Below are 21477 nucleotides of genomic sequence, written 5' to 3'. Positions count from 1 at the left end.
CAGCCAACGGGGCTCCTGCTGCCAGTTTAACAGGAAAGCTAAAGGTTTTTCACTTTTTTGATGAAGGCTATAGTTCCACTCCCACTATTTTAGCTCCATTTGTCTTGGAAAAATCATTTGTGAACCAATACTACCTCCACATTATAATAACATTCTCTTGTTTACCAACTGTTTATGAACTATTTTGCCTTAGGTAAACATGTACTGTGGCAGATCAGACTGTATATGTAGAAGAGCAATAGAGTAACAAATAAACAGTTACTCTATAATTTGGTTTCATATTTTAGAATACTGGAAGTTTCCTTTTAACTAGTCTTTTCTCTGGCTAAAAAAGCTCAACAAATTTAGCAATGTTACTACTAAAATTTTTATGGAACACCAAAGACTAATTTTAATTCCTATTTTTATGTTTATTGATCCTTTAACTTGTAACTTTGCCACAATTTAATTTATTCTATCACTACCACTAGCCAAATCTCAAAATACAAGGTTTCTGACTTTATAAGTTGTCTCTCATTTAAACCCTCTGTTTTTGAATGGAAGTCATTAAAATAAGATGTTGTGCCTATTGAAAGAGGTTCTAAATATTATCTGAGAATAAAACAGAAACAGGGCACATAAGGTAAAAATGTACAATAACTATAACACTAAACGTGTGGAGAGAAGTGATAGACCTGTAATTGTAACATCACCTCTATTTGTGGTGGGATAACAAATAATTTACTTAAGATTAAAAAAAACTGAAGTATTGGCAAAGATGTGAGCAAATGGGCACTCTCACACACTGTTGCTGAATGAACTGACATACACACAAAGTTAGAGTTAAAACAGCATTACTTATAATAATGGAAATCTTGAAGCAATATAAATATTTAAATACTAGAGATTCGTTCAATTATGGTATGTTCATACATATAAATGGAACTACTCTGTAGTTATCAAAAAGGCCTATTTATAGGAAGCCAGATAGAAAAATCTGTCGTGAGAACATCAACCCTTCCAAAATTAATACAAAAATTCAATGTAAATCCAATCAGAATGAACTGGATAAAATAATTTTTTAAGTTATTGTATAAGAAGCAATGTCCAAGAACCAAGAATATTATGAAAAGGTGACGGGGGGAAATTGGCATATATTAAACTTTACAGCAGAGATACTATAATGGCATAAGAATAAACATTCCCATTTATTTCATCTAGAGAAATAAAAGAACAGAGTGCAGAAGACACAAGTATACATGGTAACTTACTATATAACAAAAGTGGTATTTTAATTCAGTAAAGAAAATATAGTTTATTTAATAAAGGTGTTGGCACAATTGGCTATCTATCTAGAAGAGAAAAAGCTACACTCTCACTTCAATCATATGCAAAAAAATTTTGAATGTGTTACATATATAAATGTATTACGTACATTGGGTTGGTGCTAAAGTAATTGTGGTTTTTGCAATTTTTTAACCTTTTAAGCTGCAATTACTTTTGCACCAACCTAATATAAATTTTAAAAATGACATAAAAATATTATCAGAAAATTGAGAATACTTGTATAATCTTAGGACACAGGAGACTTTCCTAAGCAAAACAAAAAACCCAGAAGCCATAAAAAGAAAAGAGACATAAGAATTTTAAAATAGTCATATGGGAAACAATACCATAAATGAAGGTAAAGAGAAAAGACAAATGAAACTAAGACATTTGTATCCCCAAACGTGATAAACAGTTATTATCTCTAATATAAAAAGAGCTCTAAGAAAAAAATAGGCAATTCGCAATAGGTAAAATGCAAAAGCACTAAAATATAAAAAATGTTGTCAAGGAAAATGTAAATTAAAACATAAATGGAATATATTTTGCATCATCAGCTTGACAATATTTACAAAGGCCAATTAACACTGAGTGGTAGAAGAGTATCAAGTGCTTCAATCTTTTGCGAAAGTAATCTGGAGGCTCTATGTTAAATTAAAATTTAAAAGGATATATTAATAATAAACATTTTGTCCATTATTGGGGATCTATCCTATGGAAATAAATAACCCAGTACTTAAAATATTTACGTACGTACTAGGCTATTTCCTACAGTGTTGTTTGGCGTGGCAAAATACCAGAACAATCTTATAATCCATGTATTAGAGAACGGTGAAATAAATTGTGGAAGAGCCACTCTAGGAAACGTAACTCAACTATGTTTAAGAAAAAAACAAACTGGTTCACACCACATCCAATAGAGGAATATTAAGAAACTGAGAAGTATGCTAGTATAATCCTGTTTTTGTAAAAATAAAACAAAAAAAACTGTGTTGTGTGTGAATATGTTCATGTAAATTTGTACAAGTATGGAAAAGGAATGGAAAAGAAATAGTGCGGGCAGTTAACAATGGCTACTTTAAGAGCTTAAAAATAAAGGAAGTAGTAGGGAGAATAACCTTTTCTCTATTTAACACATCAAGTGAAATGCTTAAATTTTAACTATAATTTTTATGCTCAGAAAAAACCCCACAGAGCTCTTTTTATTTGGAAGGAAAAGGAGGCTTGTCTTTATTTTCAGGTGAAATTATGAAGAGGAAAGAAAAGTTTATAGTTTGTCAAAAATCAACATTAGAACAAATATTCCACAAGTTCAATAAATAACCTGTGTTACACAAAAACATATCAGGGCCCAAATCTCAAAAATATAGTCACTACTAAATGACAGTTTGAGGAAGCAGATGTAAAAGAAAGCAGGACTGGTTCTCTTAGTGAAATGCTGTCAACGTACATGGTATCATTTCAATTAAGCTAACTGAATCTAAATGTGAGCAAATGAGGCTGAGTAAGCACTATGACCTATTATCCTTTAAAGATTACTACTTCTCACAATCATCTCTTTACTAGCATACATACGGCTTAAAATAAATAAATTCACATGGGTTACTTTGGCTTTTATCTCTATTATAAATGTTGTTCCTTAAAACATTTTATAAGACTCTTCATTTAAATTGTTACTTACACAAGGCCAGGAAAGTATGCTTTGAATTCATCAAGACCAAGACTCTTCTTAGCAAGTCCTTATTCATAATATAGTTTTTTATGTGATATGTGTGATGTTCCACACAAAATGTGAGTAGCTCTAAAATTAAGGCAAGCAGCTGTGCTGTTTGATAATTATCTACAAAAAAAGTCATCACATGAAAATAAAATAAATACTGTAATACATCTAAACAAAGAGAATAAAGCTTGCATTCTATATTTTAGAGCAAAAGTAAAATTGTATTTCCTCCTCATTTTTATATCAATTAAAGAAGCTACAGATTTTTACTTTTTCATTAGGCAGACTCTCCAGAAGTATTTCTAGTTTTACCTAGTAAATAGATACTTTTTAAGGCTCTTATATAAAATATTTAATAATGCTAAGAGGAAAAAAAACTTCAATAAAAATCTAAAAACATGATAATAAAAGCCTCAATGCATTGAGATTTTCTTTGTAATGTTTCCTTAATACATGCTTTCATTATTATTATTAATAAATCTATAAAAGGGTCCACCATAAAGAGGAAGTACCTCAAACTTTTTGCCTAAATTGGTACAATGCAAATTTTCCAAGAAAAATTAATATGCTTTCTTTAAAGACATCTTTAAGGAAAGGACATTTTTGGCTACTTCAATATCAAGTGAAAAACATTACATCAAAATTTTTTTAACATCAAACCATGATATCCATGAGAGGCCTACTGAAATACACTAGCTTTTTTTCCTCAAGAGGCTTTGGTTTATACATTCATGGAATGATTTCAAACTGCTTCCTGAACATCAAAATTGAACATATGTCAAGGATTTATATAGGTAATTACCCACACCTATTACAAATGCTTTAGACAAAGAAATATTAAACTGTGAGCAAATTCTGGAATCACAGTCTTATAAAATAGAAAAAATAATCGACATCATCTAGTCCAACGGTTTTATTTTTCAAGATTACACAGATATTTTGTGCAAGTATGTTGTTATCATGAATAAATTAACATTATTTTCAATAACAGAATGACCATTAAATATACGAAATACAATTTTGGTATTTCAAAGATCTTTTATACTTTAAAGGCAAGTAAACAGTTTTACTTGCTCCAGACCAATTTGTATAACAGCCAACATCACAGCCAATATTTGAACTAGTCCCTTCCATTAAAAACAAATTCTTTTAGTTCCTCAATTCCCAAATTTTATTTACAAAAGATTTTGTAACAATGATCTACAGTGTTAATTAAACATCTTGCTGTCACTTTCCCAAATTTGGACATGAAATGACTCATATCTCCAATTTACCCAGTAACTGAACTGTCTCCTTATTTGAAACTGGCTTTCCTATAGCTTTTATGAGTCTGGTAGAAAAGACAAGACAATAGGTGCACACGTGCACATTTTCCATACTACTGGCTCATAGCCGGTATGCATGCAACAAGTAAAAGTAACAGTATTTATACTCAGATTCATAAACAATACTTAACAAACAAACAATACTTAACAAACAAAACATAAGGCTGTCATGAATACTGGTTCCTAATTGGCCTTAGTTTACTAGATTTCAAAAATAAGAATGAACTAAATCCTCAATATTAAGATGTCTTCTTAAAAAGTCAGAAAACAAGTTCTAAATATATAGGAAAAACCAAAAACAAAATTCCAAATGGTCTTCCATCTTATATTGGTGAAAGTGGAATTTTTTCTTTATAATAAAGAAACAAGTAAATGTTTTTTGGATTTTGTTTTTGTTGAAAATATACCTGTCTTAGTCTTGTACAAATGCATTATATTCTGAATAGGAAAAAGTTTGTAATTTGCATTAGTTCATAAAATAAGAATTGATACTTACCAGGACAAATCGTGCTGTTTTTATTAGATCCAACTATATTATCTAATAAAAAAAATTTAAAAATCAGCTACTTCAGTAATAGTATCTCACATTTCCCTAGCAGTATACTATACGAAGCATATCTTTGATCACAATCTCATTTTATCTGCATAATTACCATTAAAAATTAGTTGCTTCAGTCAAATTTTATACCTCTACCTGCAAGCTTTTATAGAATCGGGTTCAGATGAGGAATTATTAAAAGGCAATATTATAAATATTCTGATAAAATAGTGAGATTACAACCAGAAATAAGACTGGTGTATCTTCTTTTATCCTCTCTTAGTCATCCTCTAACAATTAGGATATTTCTCTGTATACAGGAATTTCTTAATTTCCAGAATAACACGCATGTTAATAAGTGAGTTAGTCTTTGAACTTTTTAAAAACTAAAATAAATGGAACATTATAAGCTCCAATTTATCAGCACATATCTTGGAGCACATTTGTGTAGGGAAACACAATGTATATTGGATCATTGTTTGTAATAGCAAAAAGTTGGAAACAATTTAAATGTATATTAGAAGCAGAATGGCTAAATTACAGCATACTCATATAAGAGAATACTATACAAGAGTTAAAAATAAATAAGAACTCTAGGTATCAATATGGATAGATCTCAAAAATAGCAGTGGGTAAAAAGAAAAAAAATGCAGAATGGAAGTCAATGAATATCAAGTGTGAAAATATGAAAAATAATACATTACAAATGTCACAATAATATAAACAAACATAGGGGTTATAAACTCCAGATTCAGCATTCCTTGAGGAAAGGGGGTGGGTGGTGTGGAATGAGAATGTGAAGGGGTACACAGAAAACTCCAATAGCATCTGTAATTTTCTTTAAAAAAAAAAAAAGTCTGAAAAAACTATGGCAAGTTAGTTTCAATAGTGCCAACAGAAAGTATATGGATGACTGTTATACTATTACCTAAACATTTCTGTATGCTGGAAGTGTTTTATTTTAAAATTAACGTTAAAAATGCATTTATTTTAATTCATATAAATAAAACAAAAAATGTGTTTTACCCATTCAACTTTCTATTTTTGAGAACTAGTCAGATGCTAAATCAAAATTCAATTATATTTAACTGCTGTATAGTATTCCATTAAACAAATATATGACACTTTTTTCCTACCACGAAAAATGCAACATTCTTGTACCTGTCATGCATATGCATAAATGTTCCCTAGGATGTATACTCAGAAATGGAACTGATGGTATTATGCAGGTCTGCCCAATCTACAACTTAATTAGTTTAGTAGACATTCTCTTTACTGACTTCTTAACTTACTCAACAAATTAACCAACAGTCTCAGAGAATATGTCCCACACATCTTATTTCAGAAGTTGAGTTGTATTCTGATCAGAGTTAATGCTTTGTTTATGTTAGTTATATTTGTTAGTATGATTACTAATTTAAATATTGCACTGATGAAATACAGTATATATTACATAATAAAGACAATACAGAATTCAATAAAAAAATTGTTGCCAAATCAGAAATACACAACTGACTACTTAATGGGAAGTACATAAAACCTGTATTCAGATTGCTTTTAAAGTAGCTTTAGGTTTTCACTCCACTTTAATAGACTGAAACCAGAAATTGTAGCTGATTAATTATGAGTATAGTTTATACAAGAAAGATAATATGGAAATACAATAAAAAACACATATTAAAAATAAAAAGCCTTGACCCTGTAGAATATATGAGCAAATGAGTCAGCGTTTAGAGTAAATGCTTACAAAGAGCTTATTTTTAAACTGTTCTCTGTTTTAACCAACTTTTTTGATTAACCCCATCCCTTTCTGATCCTTATGTAGTGAAATTGGAGAACTTTTACTGTATTGCCAAATTGTTCTCCAAAATGATGGTATCCTTCGATTTTCTAATGTAGGCAATATACTGTTTGCTCTTACTGTAGATATCAACTCTAACAATTTTGGGAACAATCTTCTTCTACTAAGTGTGTATATCTCTGTTCCTCAAGGTTTATTACTTTTTGCCCCATTTTCTATATCATTCTCTAACACAGACACTCAGAAAGAAAATCATTTTATATTGCAGTTTATATTTCAGTAGTAATTTCCTTCTCATATAAAGCACCAAGTAAACAGTCTGTTAGTTACAATACTTATTTTACTCTTTAAAAAATAGAAATCATAAGCAGGTAAGTAAGATACCCTACCCTTTTCACATTTGTCTTCTGAAGTATTGGTCAAAAGTGGTGCTGTGAGGACATGCATACAATGGATGTAGAAGAAATTTAAAAATTCACTTTTTTCAGTTTTCTGAAACACAGAATTTAAAAAATACTTTATTATCTTTATAATAAAACATATTTAAGAATTAGCAGTGTGGGTTATACACAAATAACATACTTTAAGATATTGTGAAAGAACAAAAAAAATTAGTTATAGTCACCTTAACCTTATATTTCCGCAGAATTTAAAAATCAAATCTATTTCACATTACAAATTCAATTTAAAAATGAAAAAGATCAGATAGTATTACAGAAAGTTTTTCTGAAAATTATTCAGAATGCTTTTTTCCCAAATATGCTTGTGATCTGAAATGAAATGAAGACTCAAATCAATCAAGCAATGTGAGAGCAACTTAACTGCTTAAAATTTGAAATCCCAGATTTCACAATGTATCCAAATTTGAAAAACCACCAAACTGATTTATAAAACCACTAGAAACAGGATAGAATTTCGATCTATTTACAATTTTTTTCAAATCTATTACTTGAAAATTTGGGAAATAATGCTTTTTGATTTTCTGGGCTACTGTTTTTTATACAACTGATACCATTAACTTGCAATGATTTAAAAATACTATATGTGTTCTCTAAATATAAGGGAATTTTATAAAGGAAAAATATTCCATTGTTTTGAGACAATCACTCTTAATACTCTGGAATAAATCTTTTTTTTTTTTTTTTTTTTACCTCTTTTACTGTGAAGTTGAGATCATTCAGCATATATTTTTTCTTTTTTTCATAAAAAACATAAAATTTACCATCTTAACCATTGTTAAGTGTATACTTCAGTATAACTCACTTTATTGAACGTTAATTTTTAAAAAGGCCCTAAATAGAAGTGCTAACATTTCACTAAGATCTTAACAGATTACAATATTGTATTTTGCCCCAATGAACTGCTACAGGAATACGTTGCTACTTGAATACCAAGTGTAAAAATACTTAAGTATTTATTTATTGTTTTCCAAAATTGTGATTTTCAAAAATCTTATATCTACATAGAATTTATATATATATGCATAATTATTATATATAAAATAATCTAAAACTGATTACATAAAAATGCTTTTTATTTCAGAGTAATTTCTTACATTAGTTGTAGCCAGCATGTTCTCTGGATCAATTAGAGTACGAAGAAGTCCCATTAACTGAACAGCACCTCCTAGCTCAGGATCAGTATCACAGATCATTTGTTCAATTACTACATTAATGAGGAGGATATCCTGAAAGAAAACATTTCCATTAGACCTGGTTTCGATATAAGATAAATATACCAGCTGAAAGAACAAAATCAAAATCACAAAGGAAAAAACCCCAAAGAATAGATGAACTTATTTAAACTTTTTTTCTTTCTAATGTTTTCCAAAGTTCTATAAAAATACTGGAGTGGAAAAAAAAAAAAAAACCTAAAGAAAAAAAGAAAGAGCATGCTACAGCTTACGACACCATCAATATAGGGAAATGGAAAACAAAACCTTTTACTAGTGATTCTTGTTCACTGGAGCTTCTAACATTCTCATTCCAGGTTTCAGTGTCAGGTATGAATTTAGAAGCTGACTAAACAAGCAAGATCACACATCATGCGATCCCAAAACATAGCTTATCTCAGCTTCTAATTAGAAAATCCTTTCTATCAACAAACTCAGAAAAAATAACCCAGTATACAACTCTCCACAGGAGGCGAGAGGATGCACATTATGTTATGTAATAATTCAATGCTAATAGATTTATTATTGTATTAGTAACATGCTCTTGGGTCTTAAAGAGCCACAAAGCAGCTTGCAGAAACAAATTTTGTCTCCTGCTTGTATTTTTAAAGTAGAAATCTTGAGCATTAAATTAGGATACAAAGAGATTGTTCATATGAAAGAAAAAAGTTTTGACATTAACTCAGTGGACTTAAAAATATGTTTATTATTGGGAGAAGAAAGATAGTAACTGAAGGAGATGAAATAAGGGAACTGCATGGAATGAAGATAAATACCTTAAGTGGGGAGAATTCTGTAAAGTAATAAAGTTTCAGTATAAAGCACTTTTTATTATTATTTTGTTTTGCTGGCCCATCTCAAACTTAATACACTGTGTTATTTAAAAATAATATTCCTCGTGAAGTTTTTTGTAAACTTAAATGCAATAAAGAACCAACAAAACTATGTCAAAGCAACTTAACTGCTTAAAATAAGAATCCCACTCTCTATCATGTTTCAAAATTTGAACACCCATAAATCAATTCTATCATAATAGAGACAGAACAAAATTTTTTTCAAAGGGGAATTATGAAATAAAATTCACAGAGTTACATTTATAAATCCAGACCCAAACCTTATTTCAATTAGAGGGAAAGGAGCAGATTGATTCTACATTAATCTGCTGCGGTTTCTTATTCTGGTGTGTTCAGTCAAGTATACCTCATATAAAATGTTCAGATATTACAAAAAGGTGTCAGCCAGTGAGCTTTCTTCAAAACAATACTATTGCATTTAATTAAAAAAAAAAAAGTAAAAAAAAAAAGATACAATTTTAAGAAATAAAATGTGGTATGTTCTATATAAAATATTAACCAACCCGTAGAGATTAACTGATGTATTTTTTTAACTTATTATGACAATTTCTTTTTTTTTTTAAGCTGGAGAATTTTTTTTTTTGCAGTTTTATACTGAAGTTAATGTTTAATAACTCATTGTTCACAACTGATTTATAAAAAAAAATTAACCCTTAAATTGTACATCAATATTCTGTAACTACAAATTTTATTTATCACTCTCTTTCAAGTCTGAAGAAAATGATTAATTTATTAAATTCCACAGACAGCGCAGTTGCACCGACTTAACATTTAGTCTTAATTCCTACGCTCATATGAGAATTAAGAACAGCCAGTATCAAACTGGTCTGAAACCTGATTGTGTTCCTGGCTCAAGATTCCAGTAATAAATTTGTAAATCCACACTAAGACACAAAAATAAACTAGGGTGCATATGTCATATAAAAAACTTGACAGTAGAGTAAAAATTAACATTAAAAATGTTACCAAATTTCAACCATATTATGGTGTTTTATTCAATTTCAAAATGCCTGATTAACAGTGAATAAATGTAAATAACTTCATGTAGGATTTTAAAAAAAGTTTGCGCATTTCAAAATGGTTATGGAATTAATATAATTTTGAAAATGTCGAAGTATGCTGCACATATTGCACTTCTCTGCTAGGCTGTGCTAGTATCTTCCACGGCAAGACACTAAATAAACTACTGAATAAAATGCACTTTTAAATCAATAGATACTTGATTAATTTCCCTGAAATTATCAATATCATTACGAAAATCTTCCAGGATTTTGATTCCTTAAATACAAGTTTAAAGTTTAACTTAAGGAGGGGGAAAAAAAACCCTTCATATATTTGACTATGTCCTTTTTTGGTCTTTCAGTGACCAAAGACAATTTTAAACAAAATATGCTTCATGTTTCCAGGCTGAATAAAAAGCTACAATTTATATTTTCCAAATTTAAAAATATTATACTTATCAAGAGCTATTAATTTTGAAATGTCTGTCTGTAGGTCCCCTTTGGACCTTTCTCAACTTTTATAATCAAGGTATTTTAATCAATTATGTACTAGAATAAAATTATGTAAGGAAAAACTTATTTTGCAAAAATAAAATCACTTCCCAATATGCTTGACAGAAACAAGCTATTCATTTTTATTTGTGTTGCACTGAAGACATTACTGAAATTTGTCCAGTGGTTTATTTCCAATTGATCCATTACGGAATTCTTCGGAATGTTTTAAGGTTGGCTGTAGCTAGAGTTCTGACTCCCATTTGGACCCTGCTCTCCTTCACTGTTTGGAGCAGGTTTTGTTTTCGGCATCTTACTAAGAATAGTTGCCATCTCTTTTCTCATCAAAATTCTTCCATTGCTCATATAGTTTTAAAATAACCCTGATTATTTCCAAAATCATCTCCATATCCACAGAAAGCTCAGCAGACCACTGTCTGGATCTTTCTGCTCTACAACACAGGCTACATGTAGGCAAGCTAAAGCTATCATGAAAGGAGGATACAGTAGGCAAAGATCCGTTCTGGAGGTATCATTCACTATCCTCCATGCAAGGGGAAGCAACATGTTTTCTTGGCCAATGTCCTGCACATCGTGGAGGAAAGGTCTTTAAGGCTGATACACTATCAAGCAACAATCCATTAGTTGTAGAAGACAGAATTCACATTCTAATATATGGTTCAATCTATAAGGAAATTCCTTTGGAAAGGCATATGAAAATCTAGTTCTTAATACAGAAGTAGTGCAGAAATCAATTTTGTATTTGAGACTACTTCAAATACCTCTAGTTTGGATGCCAAAAACACACATGTAGGAGCCATTAATACAGGATCTATACCTTTTAGAGAATACCTGGCATAGAATCACTTGAAATAGACTGTAGCAGTGGTGATAACTTGTCTTAATTTAAGATGTTTACCTAATGCTTGGATAACGTTTGTAAAAACTACGTAATTTCCAATATTCTTCTGAGAAACTTTTTTTGATATTCCTTCAACAGATCTTGTTTATCAAAATCCGATGCAAATAACGCGAGGTCTGCCATGGAACACAGCTTGCCCTGATGAAAAAAGCACCATCCGGCAGAGCGACCCACTGAGCAACCATAGACTGACCAACCCGAGGAGTAACCATGCTCCTCAATCTCTTATTATGGCAAATTTCACTCTCCAGAATTATTTTGAAGTAAATTCCGTATATATAATTTTATAAATCTTTCAGTATGAAACATTTAAAAGTATTTTTGAAAGTCCTTTAAAAATAAAAACATGGACTCTTAAAAAAAAATCCCAACCAACTAAACTTACATAAAAAATTCAATTAAAAAGAAAGAACCCCAATGCTATTATACCTTAAAAGAAAAAAAAAGGATTTATTCCTAAGTGAGAAATACAGTGAAAATACCTGCCAAAATAAGTAGTTCAGTAAGAGCTGTATTACTTATCCAGGTAGGTTCTAAAATAAGTTTTTACTGGATGTTTCACAGGCCATTAGCATAAAAATGTGAAATCTGTGGCATAACAAAAAGACAGTAATTACTGAAAAATCCACTCTTCCAGCTTGGATAGAAATAATGAGTATAGTAAAAAATGTTAATATTTCCTAGTGTCTCAATACATGTTATATTTTAATATATGTTCCTAAAACCAAGTCTGTTCTATAGTATTAGAAAGAAGTTTGAATGCTGTACATTTATTTTAAAGGGACATCAAAATTTCAATTACCCAATGACTACACATGTAAATTATTTCTTTTTCATTTTAAAAGTTGCCACTAACCAAATATAGAATTCAGCAATACAGGATCCTTAATCTTGAAAATTAAAAAAATTGCAATTTATCCTTTTTTGTGGGCTAAAAATTATTTTGAGGCAACAAAACATTTTTAATTATAGAATTGCTAGATAGCAAAAAATTCAGGGACATGAAAGGCCTTGACGACTGTGATTGTAAGACAAATTGAGAAAGGGACTTTTTATAGTTAAAAATCAGTAACTTCTTTAAGTTTCATGCATCAATTAAATGTAAACAATATTTCTAATGAAAACAAATAAAAGCTTTAAAAGTTAAGAATTCTTAAAGTTAGTAGCTTACTTTCTCATGGTCTGAGAGATTTTATGATGAATGCTTTTCATCACACACATCACTAAGGATAGAATACTGAGTGTTAATTTCTAAGTTATCTTTTGTAAAGGATGGCACTAAGATCAGAACGTCAACAGTGAGATAAACTAGGTATTTATTTCTAGTCAGATTTAGTATTTTTGGGGTTTTAAAAAAGCTTTAAAATATACTTAACCCAAAATATTTCTTCTATTTCTTTCTACTGCCTAAACTATACCATAAGCCCAAACTGATTCTTAATAAAACTTAAAAAAAAAAGAAAGGAAATATCTATCAAAGATAGACATAAAAATCTAAGTTAAGAGATTAAACATAAAACTAGTTTTATTTACTAGTAACTCATACAAGGATAAAGGTAACACTGGGATTCAAAACCTTTAAGGGACATAATTATATTTTAGTTATTTTCTAAACACTAAAATACATTTAATACAAGAAAGAGTACTTTAAATTATTGTTATATGTTCATTTTGTCTTAAAATTAGTTTAAGGGGAAAGTATAAATATTTCTAAAGTGGGAAACTGCAACACTGGTCTCATTATTAAACGTTCATCCCACTAAAAAAAAAAAAAGAAAAATACACATTTGAACAAGTGAAAGTTAACTTCTTAGTGATGCTAGGTAAGTGCCAGACCTATGGGCTTGAAATTATATTTCATTAGCATTTGGAATTTTTAAAAAACCAACATGTAAGAATTTTATTCCGTGATAATCTATCTGTGTTTTTTTTTTTGTACAATCAATCCAATTGCCAGTCAAATACAATACAAATCAATTGGCATATATTCTGGGTTTGCCAAAGTCACAAATGATCAGAAATCTATTATTTTGCTTTATAATAGATTAAGATTATGGGGCCTTTTCTCTTGATAATTTGCAAACACTACTTTACAGGTAATTCACACAGAACCAGAGCATTATTACTTACATCGTCACTCTGCTGGGCTTCTTGCATTACAAATTCTCGGACCATGGATGGACTAAACTCTACTAGATAAGAAAATATATCTGTAGCAGCCGATCTGACTTGCAAATCATCCATGCCCTGATCAAAGGAAAAATAGGTTACTTAGAGACTGTTAACAGAAGTTATGCTTGTGTTTTCCTTTTCTTTTCCAAAATTATGTACACCTCTAACTTTTTGGATTTAATTGCACTGGAATCAAAATATATACCCTCTCCAGCCTTTCCTTCCTTTTCATTTAGAAATATTAAAGACTTTTAGGCGGCTGGATTAGTTTCAGCCAGATTTTTACCAATACAAATATAAATATTCAGAGAATTTAAAAATAAGAATCAGTGCAGGGTTATAAAGCAATGCCTCACAAATGCTGTAACAAGTTTTTTTTGGACGGGCGGGGGTTGCAGGGAAGAGTTCTTGATTTAATTATATGCAAAAATGTGAATGATGTCTCCTAGTTAAAGCTTCAAAACCTTCCAGAATCTGTCTTTGGTCCTGGATTTGCCAATTACTTTACACCTTAATAACTGATTCTCTCTTTTATGACTCTCCTAATAGGGGATGCTTTTGAAAACACTTTGGGCATTTTCCCTCTTTTCCAAAACTTAGGTTTCTAAGGTAGTGATCCTCCTGAATGCTTTTTCCCCCTCAACACGTGAAGGATACATGATTTGTTACAAAATCTCCAGGTGATTCTGAAAACATTCTCTGAACTCAGCAGATCTTCAGCAGATCTCTTCGTGTGGTCCAGAGAATGCTGATGAGGGGTCTAAGACTCTTTTCAGGAACAGTATGAGAGTAAAACTATTTTCATAATAATAAATAATACTAAGGCATCATTAGCCTTTTTCACTTTCAGTCTATCACAAATATAGTGGATTTCTCCAGAGGCTAAAAGACATGTGATATCACAACAAATTAAAACACAGAAGCTCTAGCTATCGATTAAACCAGACATTAAAGGGATTGGCACAAAAAAAGTGAAACAATGCCAGTCTTTCATGAAATATTTTTTTTTGTTTTGGAAAAATTATTTTTTCATAAAAGTTGTATTATTTATGTTAACATATAATGGGTTATTATCTTAAAATGAATTAAATACTTGAAAATTTTCTCAATTTTAATTTTTCATATAATAAAACTCAAACAAAAATATGAGAACCATTGCCCTAACCCAATATTGCAGCATGAGGCCCTTTGGGTCAATCTGCCCTTACTCCACTCACTGATCCAAAAAAGATTTTTGTTAGTTTTTATGAAACACACTTAATATTGTTACAGAAGAGAAAATAGTCTTGTAATAATAACATGTAGGATTTTTATTTACCTGAAGCCATATTATATGGAAGTGATTACATATTAATATTATAAATTTAACTTAATAAAAATCTGAAGACTGAAACACTCTTGTAGTAATTCACTATCAAGTGAATCATATCTTAAATTATAAAATTCAATATGCATTACTATAATAAATACTTTCCATCCTTAATATAAATCTATTACAAATTCACAATTTCAAAAACATGAAAAAAAGCTGTATAGTTACCATTACAATTTCAAGAGCAGGAAGAATCCCCAACTTTGCCAAAGTTTTGAAAAATGCATCCCTGTTTTGAGGTTGTAATGTCTGAGAAAATGCACAAAATTCCTTGAAAAAATTAACCTGTAATGTTAGAAAGTACAGTGAGACATGGACACACATAAAGGTAAAGCTGCCGCACACTATAATGTGATCAACCCCAGTGTGGAATTCACCTTTCTCATGGACCTTGACTTTTCAGAGTATCCTGGCTCCTCAAAACCCATATTAAAGAACCTATTAGAAACTAGCCTCCCATTAAAAGCAAACCTTGCATTATTTCTCAAACATTGAACAATTAAGTCTAAACACATTACAGCATCCACATTATGTGTGGACTCTCAGATGACACACACACACATTATTCTAAATTTATGATTAAGGTGTAAAAATGCCATATAAGACAGATATTTTGAATTTGAGCATACATTTTCATAGTAACCATGCTATAATAAACAGTTGCTGAGTTTCCAGGGAGACTTCAGAAGTATGATTTAATTTTTAAAAATTGGAAAGGACATTACAGATTTCCTAGTGTAAAAGACTAATTTCATAAATGAGAAAATTGAGTAAGCTATTAATAAAGAAATACAATGAAAGTGACTTGGTAGATTTTAAGGCAGTAATCTTTCATTACTTCTTAAAACCCAAGTACTGATTATAATGTTAAAAAAAACGGCAAATTGCTGGTAAACACAAATCACAATTTTCTTTCTCCAAAGCATGGTTTATTTTCAAAAAAATAATTACAAACACATTCAAAAAAGAAAAAACATTTCCAAGAAGCAATTATTTATCATTCTTTTATTTAAGAAGCATTCTCCTTACCACTTGTTTAAAAAGAAAAGCATCTTTATAACATGAACATCTACAACTATGAAAATGTATAAGTTTGTAGTTCTGTCTTAACATGAACGACATATCTGATTTTGGGATTTGTAAGGTACACCATTCTCCTCATTGGGAGAAAAACCCACATCAAAATATCTTTAAGAAATTTCTAAAATACACAAAACATTAAGTTTAAGAAACTTTGAGAATAATCATTTATAGTATAATTTAAGTACCTATCTTTCATGTCATACTAATTATAAAAAACTCTCTTTTACATTAACAGATTCAATATTAAAGGCCTATATGCCAAAAGAGTAAGTACTTTTTAAGGGTTTGAATTTCAAGAATAACTTACCAATTCACGCCGTTTATCATCATCTGTAGCCTCATCTGTTAATTGTGCAAACACTTCAGATAAAAACTTCTCATCTTCCTACATGAGAAAAAATAATTACTAAGAAATACAAACAAAACTATAAAGTTACACCCATTTGTATGTTCTACACAAATTATAATTCCAGGGCATATTCATGTTATAATTTTTGAAACTTGACTGCACCATTCAATATTAGTTATATATACATTAATATTTCATTTAACCAGAAATCTTAACTATAAAGAACTTTTTGGAGAACAAAAAGATGTTCTAGAAGTCTTGCATGAACACTCATTTACTTTAACTTAGAGCTTCTCTAGCTCCTCTCAGGTTTTATTTACTCTTAATTCAAACATAATTCAAACAAGTTAGAAGATCTCATTACCAGCCCATAGCAGGTTAGAAAAATTACAAATATGGAACAAGTACAGCAGATAAAGGAGGCTGAATTCTGGCAGATAAAATTAAAAAGACTTTTAAAATACACAAACTCATGAAATATATTAATCTAGGTACATCTGGTAGAGAGTCTTACACATTCTGTGGTCCCCAAGGATATAACTCAAAACAAAACACTACAATAACTGCTTTTCACACTGATGACTCTGAAGTATTAAGACAGATATGTGTTAATTTCTCTAAGCACTGTTAAAAAGGATAAACAGAAAAACATAGTAGAGTATGTACCGTATGATCTTATTTTTAACATAAATTTGTGTCTCAAGTCTAGAAAGGATGAATATTAAAATGTTAATTATCATCTTTTGGTGACAGATTATGAGTGTTTTTTTTTCTTATCTATATTTTTCAATTTTCTATAATAAGCATGTAGTATTAAATTATAAAGGAAAAAATTGACATGAATATTGCAATTTACTTTAGAGATTTCCATCAACCTGCTAAAATAAAATTGTGCTTTTAAAAAGTTTCAATTATCTTCAAAATCCACTTTTATGAAATATAGTTTGCATTAATTTTAATTAAAGTAGCATGTTTTAAAAATGCCTGTAATTGTGATACCTGCATGGCTCATAATAAAATCAAACCATGATATGTAAAGGATATATCTCAAATACCTGCCCTTCTTACTATAGATCATCTATGAAAGCCCTTAAAGCCTTTCTGAATAAGATGGGGTGTGTGTGTGTGTGTGTGTGTGTGTGTGTGTGTGTGTGTAATAATAAATGAATGAAAACCATCAGGTATGATCATGGAGAATATAACATGTTCTCCCACTATACATCAACTCAAAGACACAGCACTGAGAGATAACTCCTTTCATTAATCTCACTTAGAATGGTGTTTCTTTTGTTACTTATTTTGACTCCTTTGGGACATTTATACACTGTGTGTGATCCATTTTCTGAGAGTTCAACTTCAGATATACTCAATCATCTTTTACTTAAATCACTTTTTCCAAATTCTTTTCACCTGAATATTTTACGTTTTGGTGAATAAGTACACATTTACCTCCATTTGTACCTTTTAATACATTTTTAACTTCCTGCAACTCTCCCAGATTAAATCTTCCTTTTTTTGTCTAAAGATTTTTAACCTTTTCAAAATATCTTCATAGGAAAACAGTTCCAATTCTTGATAAATGCTATTTCCCATTTAGGTTCTTTGTATGTGATTCATTAATTGCATGCTGACAGAACTACATAAAGTATAAATAGAGGTAATTTCAAGTACTATATAGTCTGCTAGGAGAATTCTTTGACTTCTAGGTTGCTTTTCCCCCCCGATTTCTAACATTATTCTTGATCATATTCTACAAAAGCACTCTGTTCCAATGTACATATTAAGGAAATTGATTGACAGCTTAAAGCCTATCATAAATACAGTTGGAATATTTTTCTCTAAATCTCTTGTTCTCCAAGCTATAACTAGTCTCTTTAGATCACTTACAGGCACACACAAAAACCCCAAAAATCAAAACCCAGGACCCAGTCACCATTTTTAGAATCATATAAACACAGAAACTTAGAATTAGATCAGGCTTTAAGAGATTACCTAGAGATTGCCTAGTTCAATTTTAAATTTCATGAGACTGAGGTACAAACAGTGGACTTACCTGAGGATAGCTAGTGACAGAGATGGATTTGGAATCCAAGTCTCCTGCATAATGAGGTTTTTGTCACTCCTACCAGATAAAATAAACTACAGGACAGATTCCTAAGTAGACTTTGGTCTTGAAACAAACCAAAGCAAAAGACAGACAGACACACACACACACACACACACACACACACACACACACAGAATGGGACAAATCTCGTAAGATAAAATTTAGTATGTTAAATCCTATACGGGGTTCCAAAAACCTCTAAAACAAAATGAAGAATTGTATTACAAACAGTTGTTTTCTTAAAGGTTTTCTAAGATTTTACACATTTCAGTAGTAATTGGGATAAAAGAGAATTAGACATTGAAATCTTGATATATGCAAAGTATGTCAAAAGCGAACTAAGTCATTGATCCTATGGGGTTTGTTTTTAGCTCAACTTTCATCTACGGAATAGTGGAAATATATGTTGTATGTTAAAATGTCTACATTTTAGATACCTGTCCACTATCATTTCTAGTGAAGGGAAAAGTTAAAACTAGTTCTGAAAAGGACCTTAATCTGTAGCTGTCTCTGTGGAAATAACTTCACTGTATTACTGGCTTTTAGGTCAACATATTTAAGTATATTTCTCAATTCTGGGCACAAGGAATTTTGAACTGCAATTAGCTAGAAAATTCAAGCCAACTGAAATCTTAGGCCCCCATCATGCTTAAGAGAATCTCAACGTCTTAGAGTACATACTAGGAGCCAGTGACCACACTGAATGCGTTCATACAATTTCTCAGGTAATTAACCTAATTTAGGCTAGGAATTTTGTACCTTTGCATTACCTCATTTTGGTCCAGTTAGATAAAATTCTTATATTTTCATTTGCCTTATGTAACTCATGCAACAGCAGGTTGACATTCATTTCAGAAGCTACAGATCTGTACACTACTTAGCCAGAAGGGCATCTGGAAATACCTAATACGTAGCCACAAAATTTTTACATGGAGATCTCACAGTAGGGCTTTAGGAAATGAGACTTTACAGGCCAATGGCCATAATCTTAATTACTTTTTCTCACACTGTTGAAAATTGAATTCAGCATCATGGTTGACACATAAGAGATAATTAAGTGGTAAACCCTAGATAAACAACAGGTAGTTCACAGTACCTGGCTATTTCATTGAATGCATTTCATGGACCAGAAATGAGTAAGACTATTTTTTTTAAAGCTACACTTGATTTATATAATTATAGCCTTCACAAATAATCACAAAATACATAAAACGACATGTAGAATGTTATATTTATAATTTGCATAATTTATTTTTTAAAACATTAAAAAGCACTAATTTACTAGGTTTTGGCAACCCTTCTTAAGTCAAAAACAGTCATTTGAAAGCTCCACGTCAGCTTCTGTCACTGGGTCCTTTACATCAACTATATTGTATGGGTCTATTTCTAATCTCCTGAGTGCAACTGTTTTTCTGCCAGGAAATGAAATGGCACCCTGAATTGCACTGTATCATTTTTAAAAGGCAGGTCCCATATATTGTAAATGAAATGTAATGTGTAAGTCTAACTTTCCTGACACTTATTTTGTGGAATAACAAAAAAACTGCTAGGTAAAAGAATGATCTGGAGAAGTAAACGCTGTACAAAAAGTATACCGATAATAGGTGAATAATGGTTGGAAGTATCATAAAATGGTGTCTCATAACTAAATACTAAGTCAGAGATTCTCAACTTTTTGGTCTCAGGAACCCTCTAAACTCTTAAAAATTAGTGAGGGAACCAAAGAGCTTTTATTATATTTATGTTTATCAATATTTACCATACTTAAAACTGAGACATCTAAAAACATTAATTTGTTTTAAAAATAAGCTATATGTTTGTAAATATTTTTTATGAGAAGGAACTATATGACCCAAAGTTTTAAAAATTTAGAAAGAGGGGCTCTGTTTTACACTTTTACAAATCTCTTTAATGTTTGGCTTAAGAGAAGACAGCTAGATTTTCATATTTTCTTCAGCATTCAGTCCGTTGTGATATATTGTTTTGGTTGAAATATAATAAAGAAAATATAGCATCATAGTGACATGACGTTGGAAAACGGAAAAAAACCTCACAAACTTCTCTAAAAAGGCTCTAGGGACACATAGACCATACTTGAGAACCACTATACAAAGTGTACAGTAGTGGCTCCAGAAACTCAGTGACACATAGGGAAATAACAAAGACAGTTACACAGAAAACTCTGCATATAGTATACTATCATAAGTAAAGCAAACGCTTCAAAATCATATTTACTACACTATTAAAAATATAAAGGATTAACATAATAAACATGGAATAAAACTCCTATTTTACAATTCCAGGAGACAGAATAAAATCAACCTCACATAGCAAAGAATTTGACTAACTATCATTTCCTGAAAATTAACGACTGTTTCTCAATCCTGGCTGCATATCTGAATTATTTGGGAAGCTTTAAGCACACAGCTATACTATCCCAGTAATAAAATGGAATAAAAGATACTTTTAAAAATAGCTGCTTTTGTTTGGGATGATGAAAAAATTCTGGGAATAGAGGTGATGGGTATATTATACTGTGAATGTCCTTAAATGTTACAAATTGTACATTTAATGGCTAAAATGGTGAATTTTATGTCATGTATATTCTACCACAATTTATAAAAAGCAAAAAATAAAGTTAAAAAACACCCAGCTACGTCACAGGACACTTAAAAATATAAAAGGTCACATTAAGAAATGATTCTCCTTCAGAAGTCATGACGTAAACAAAAGAAATCTTTCAAAAAGGATTGAACAGCAGCTT

General features: G+C 30.4%; 1 protein-coding gene and 1 pseudogene across 3 annotated transcripts in view; both read right to left on the bottom strand.

Moving 5' to 3' along the window:
* The window catches only part of PPP4R3B (protein phosphatase 4 regulatory subunit 3B), a 55903-nt gene that overhangs the window by 15326 nt on the left and 19100 nt on the right, over window positions 1-21477 (bottom strand). For 2 of the 3 annotated variants that reach the window (XM_019719717.3, XM_019719723.3), the window contains exons 5-11: window positions 16565-16642; window positions 15343-15459; window positions 13761-13877; window positions 8245-8376; window positions 7079-7181; window positions 4847-4888; window positions 2987-3145 (exon numbers count right to left, since the gene is read on the bottom strand). In XM_019719717.3, the coding sequence (XP_019575276.3) occupies window positions 2987-3145; window positions 4847-4888; window positions 7079-7181; window positions 8245-8376; window positions 13761-13877; window positions 15343-15459; window positions 16565-16642 (748 nt within the window). Of the gene's footprint in view, window positions 1-2986; window positions 3146-4846; window positions 4891-5650; window positions 5746-7073; window positions 7182-8244; window positions 8377-13760; window positions 13878-15342; window positions 15460-16564; window positions 16643-21477 lie in introns of all 3 variants that reach the window. The other variant, XM_019719728.3, reaches the window with a different exon arrangement.
* LOC109439452 (cyclin-C pseudogene) lies at window positions 10819-11662 on the bottom strand (annotated as a pseudogene).

Source organism: Rhinolophus sinicus, chromosome 2, assembly GCF_057876585.1.
Source record: "Rhinolophus sinicus isolate RSI-liver-muscle chromosome 2, RSI-T2T, whole genome shotgun sequence".
Classification (NCBI taxonomy): Eukaryota; Metazoa; Chordata; class Mammalia; order Chiroptera; family Rhinolophidae; genus Rhinolophus; species Rhinolophus sinicus.
Note: the sequence above shows the minus strand (reverse complement) of the source record. Positions and strands in the feature narration are given on the sequence as shown.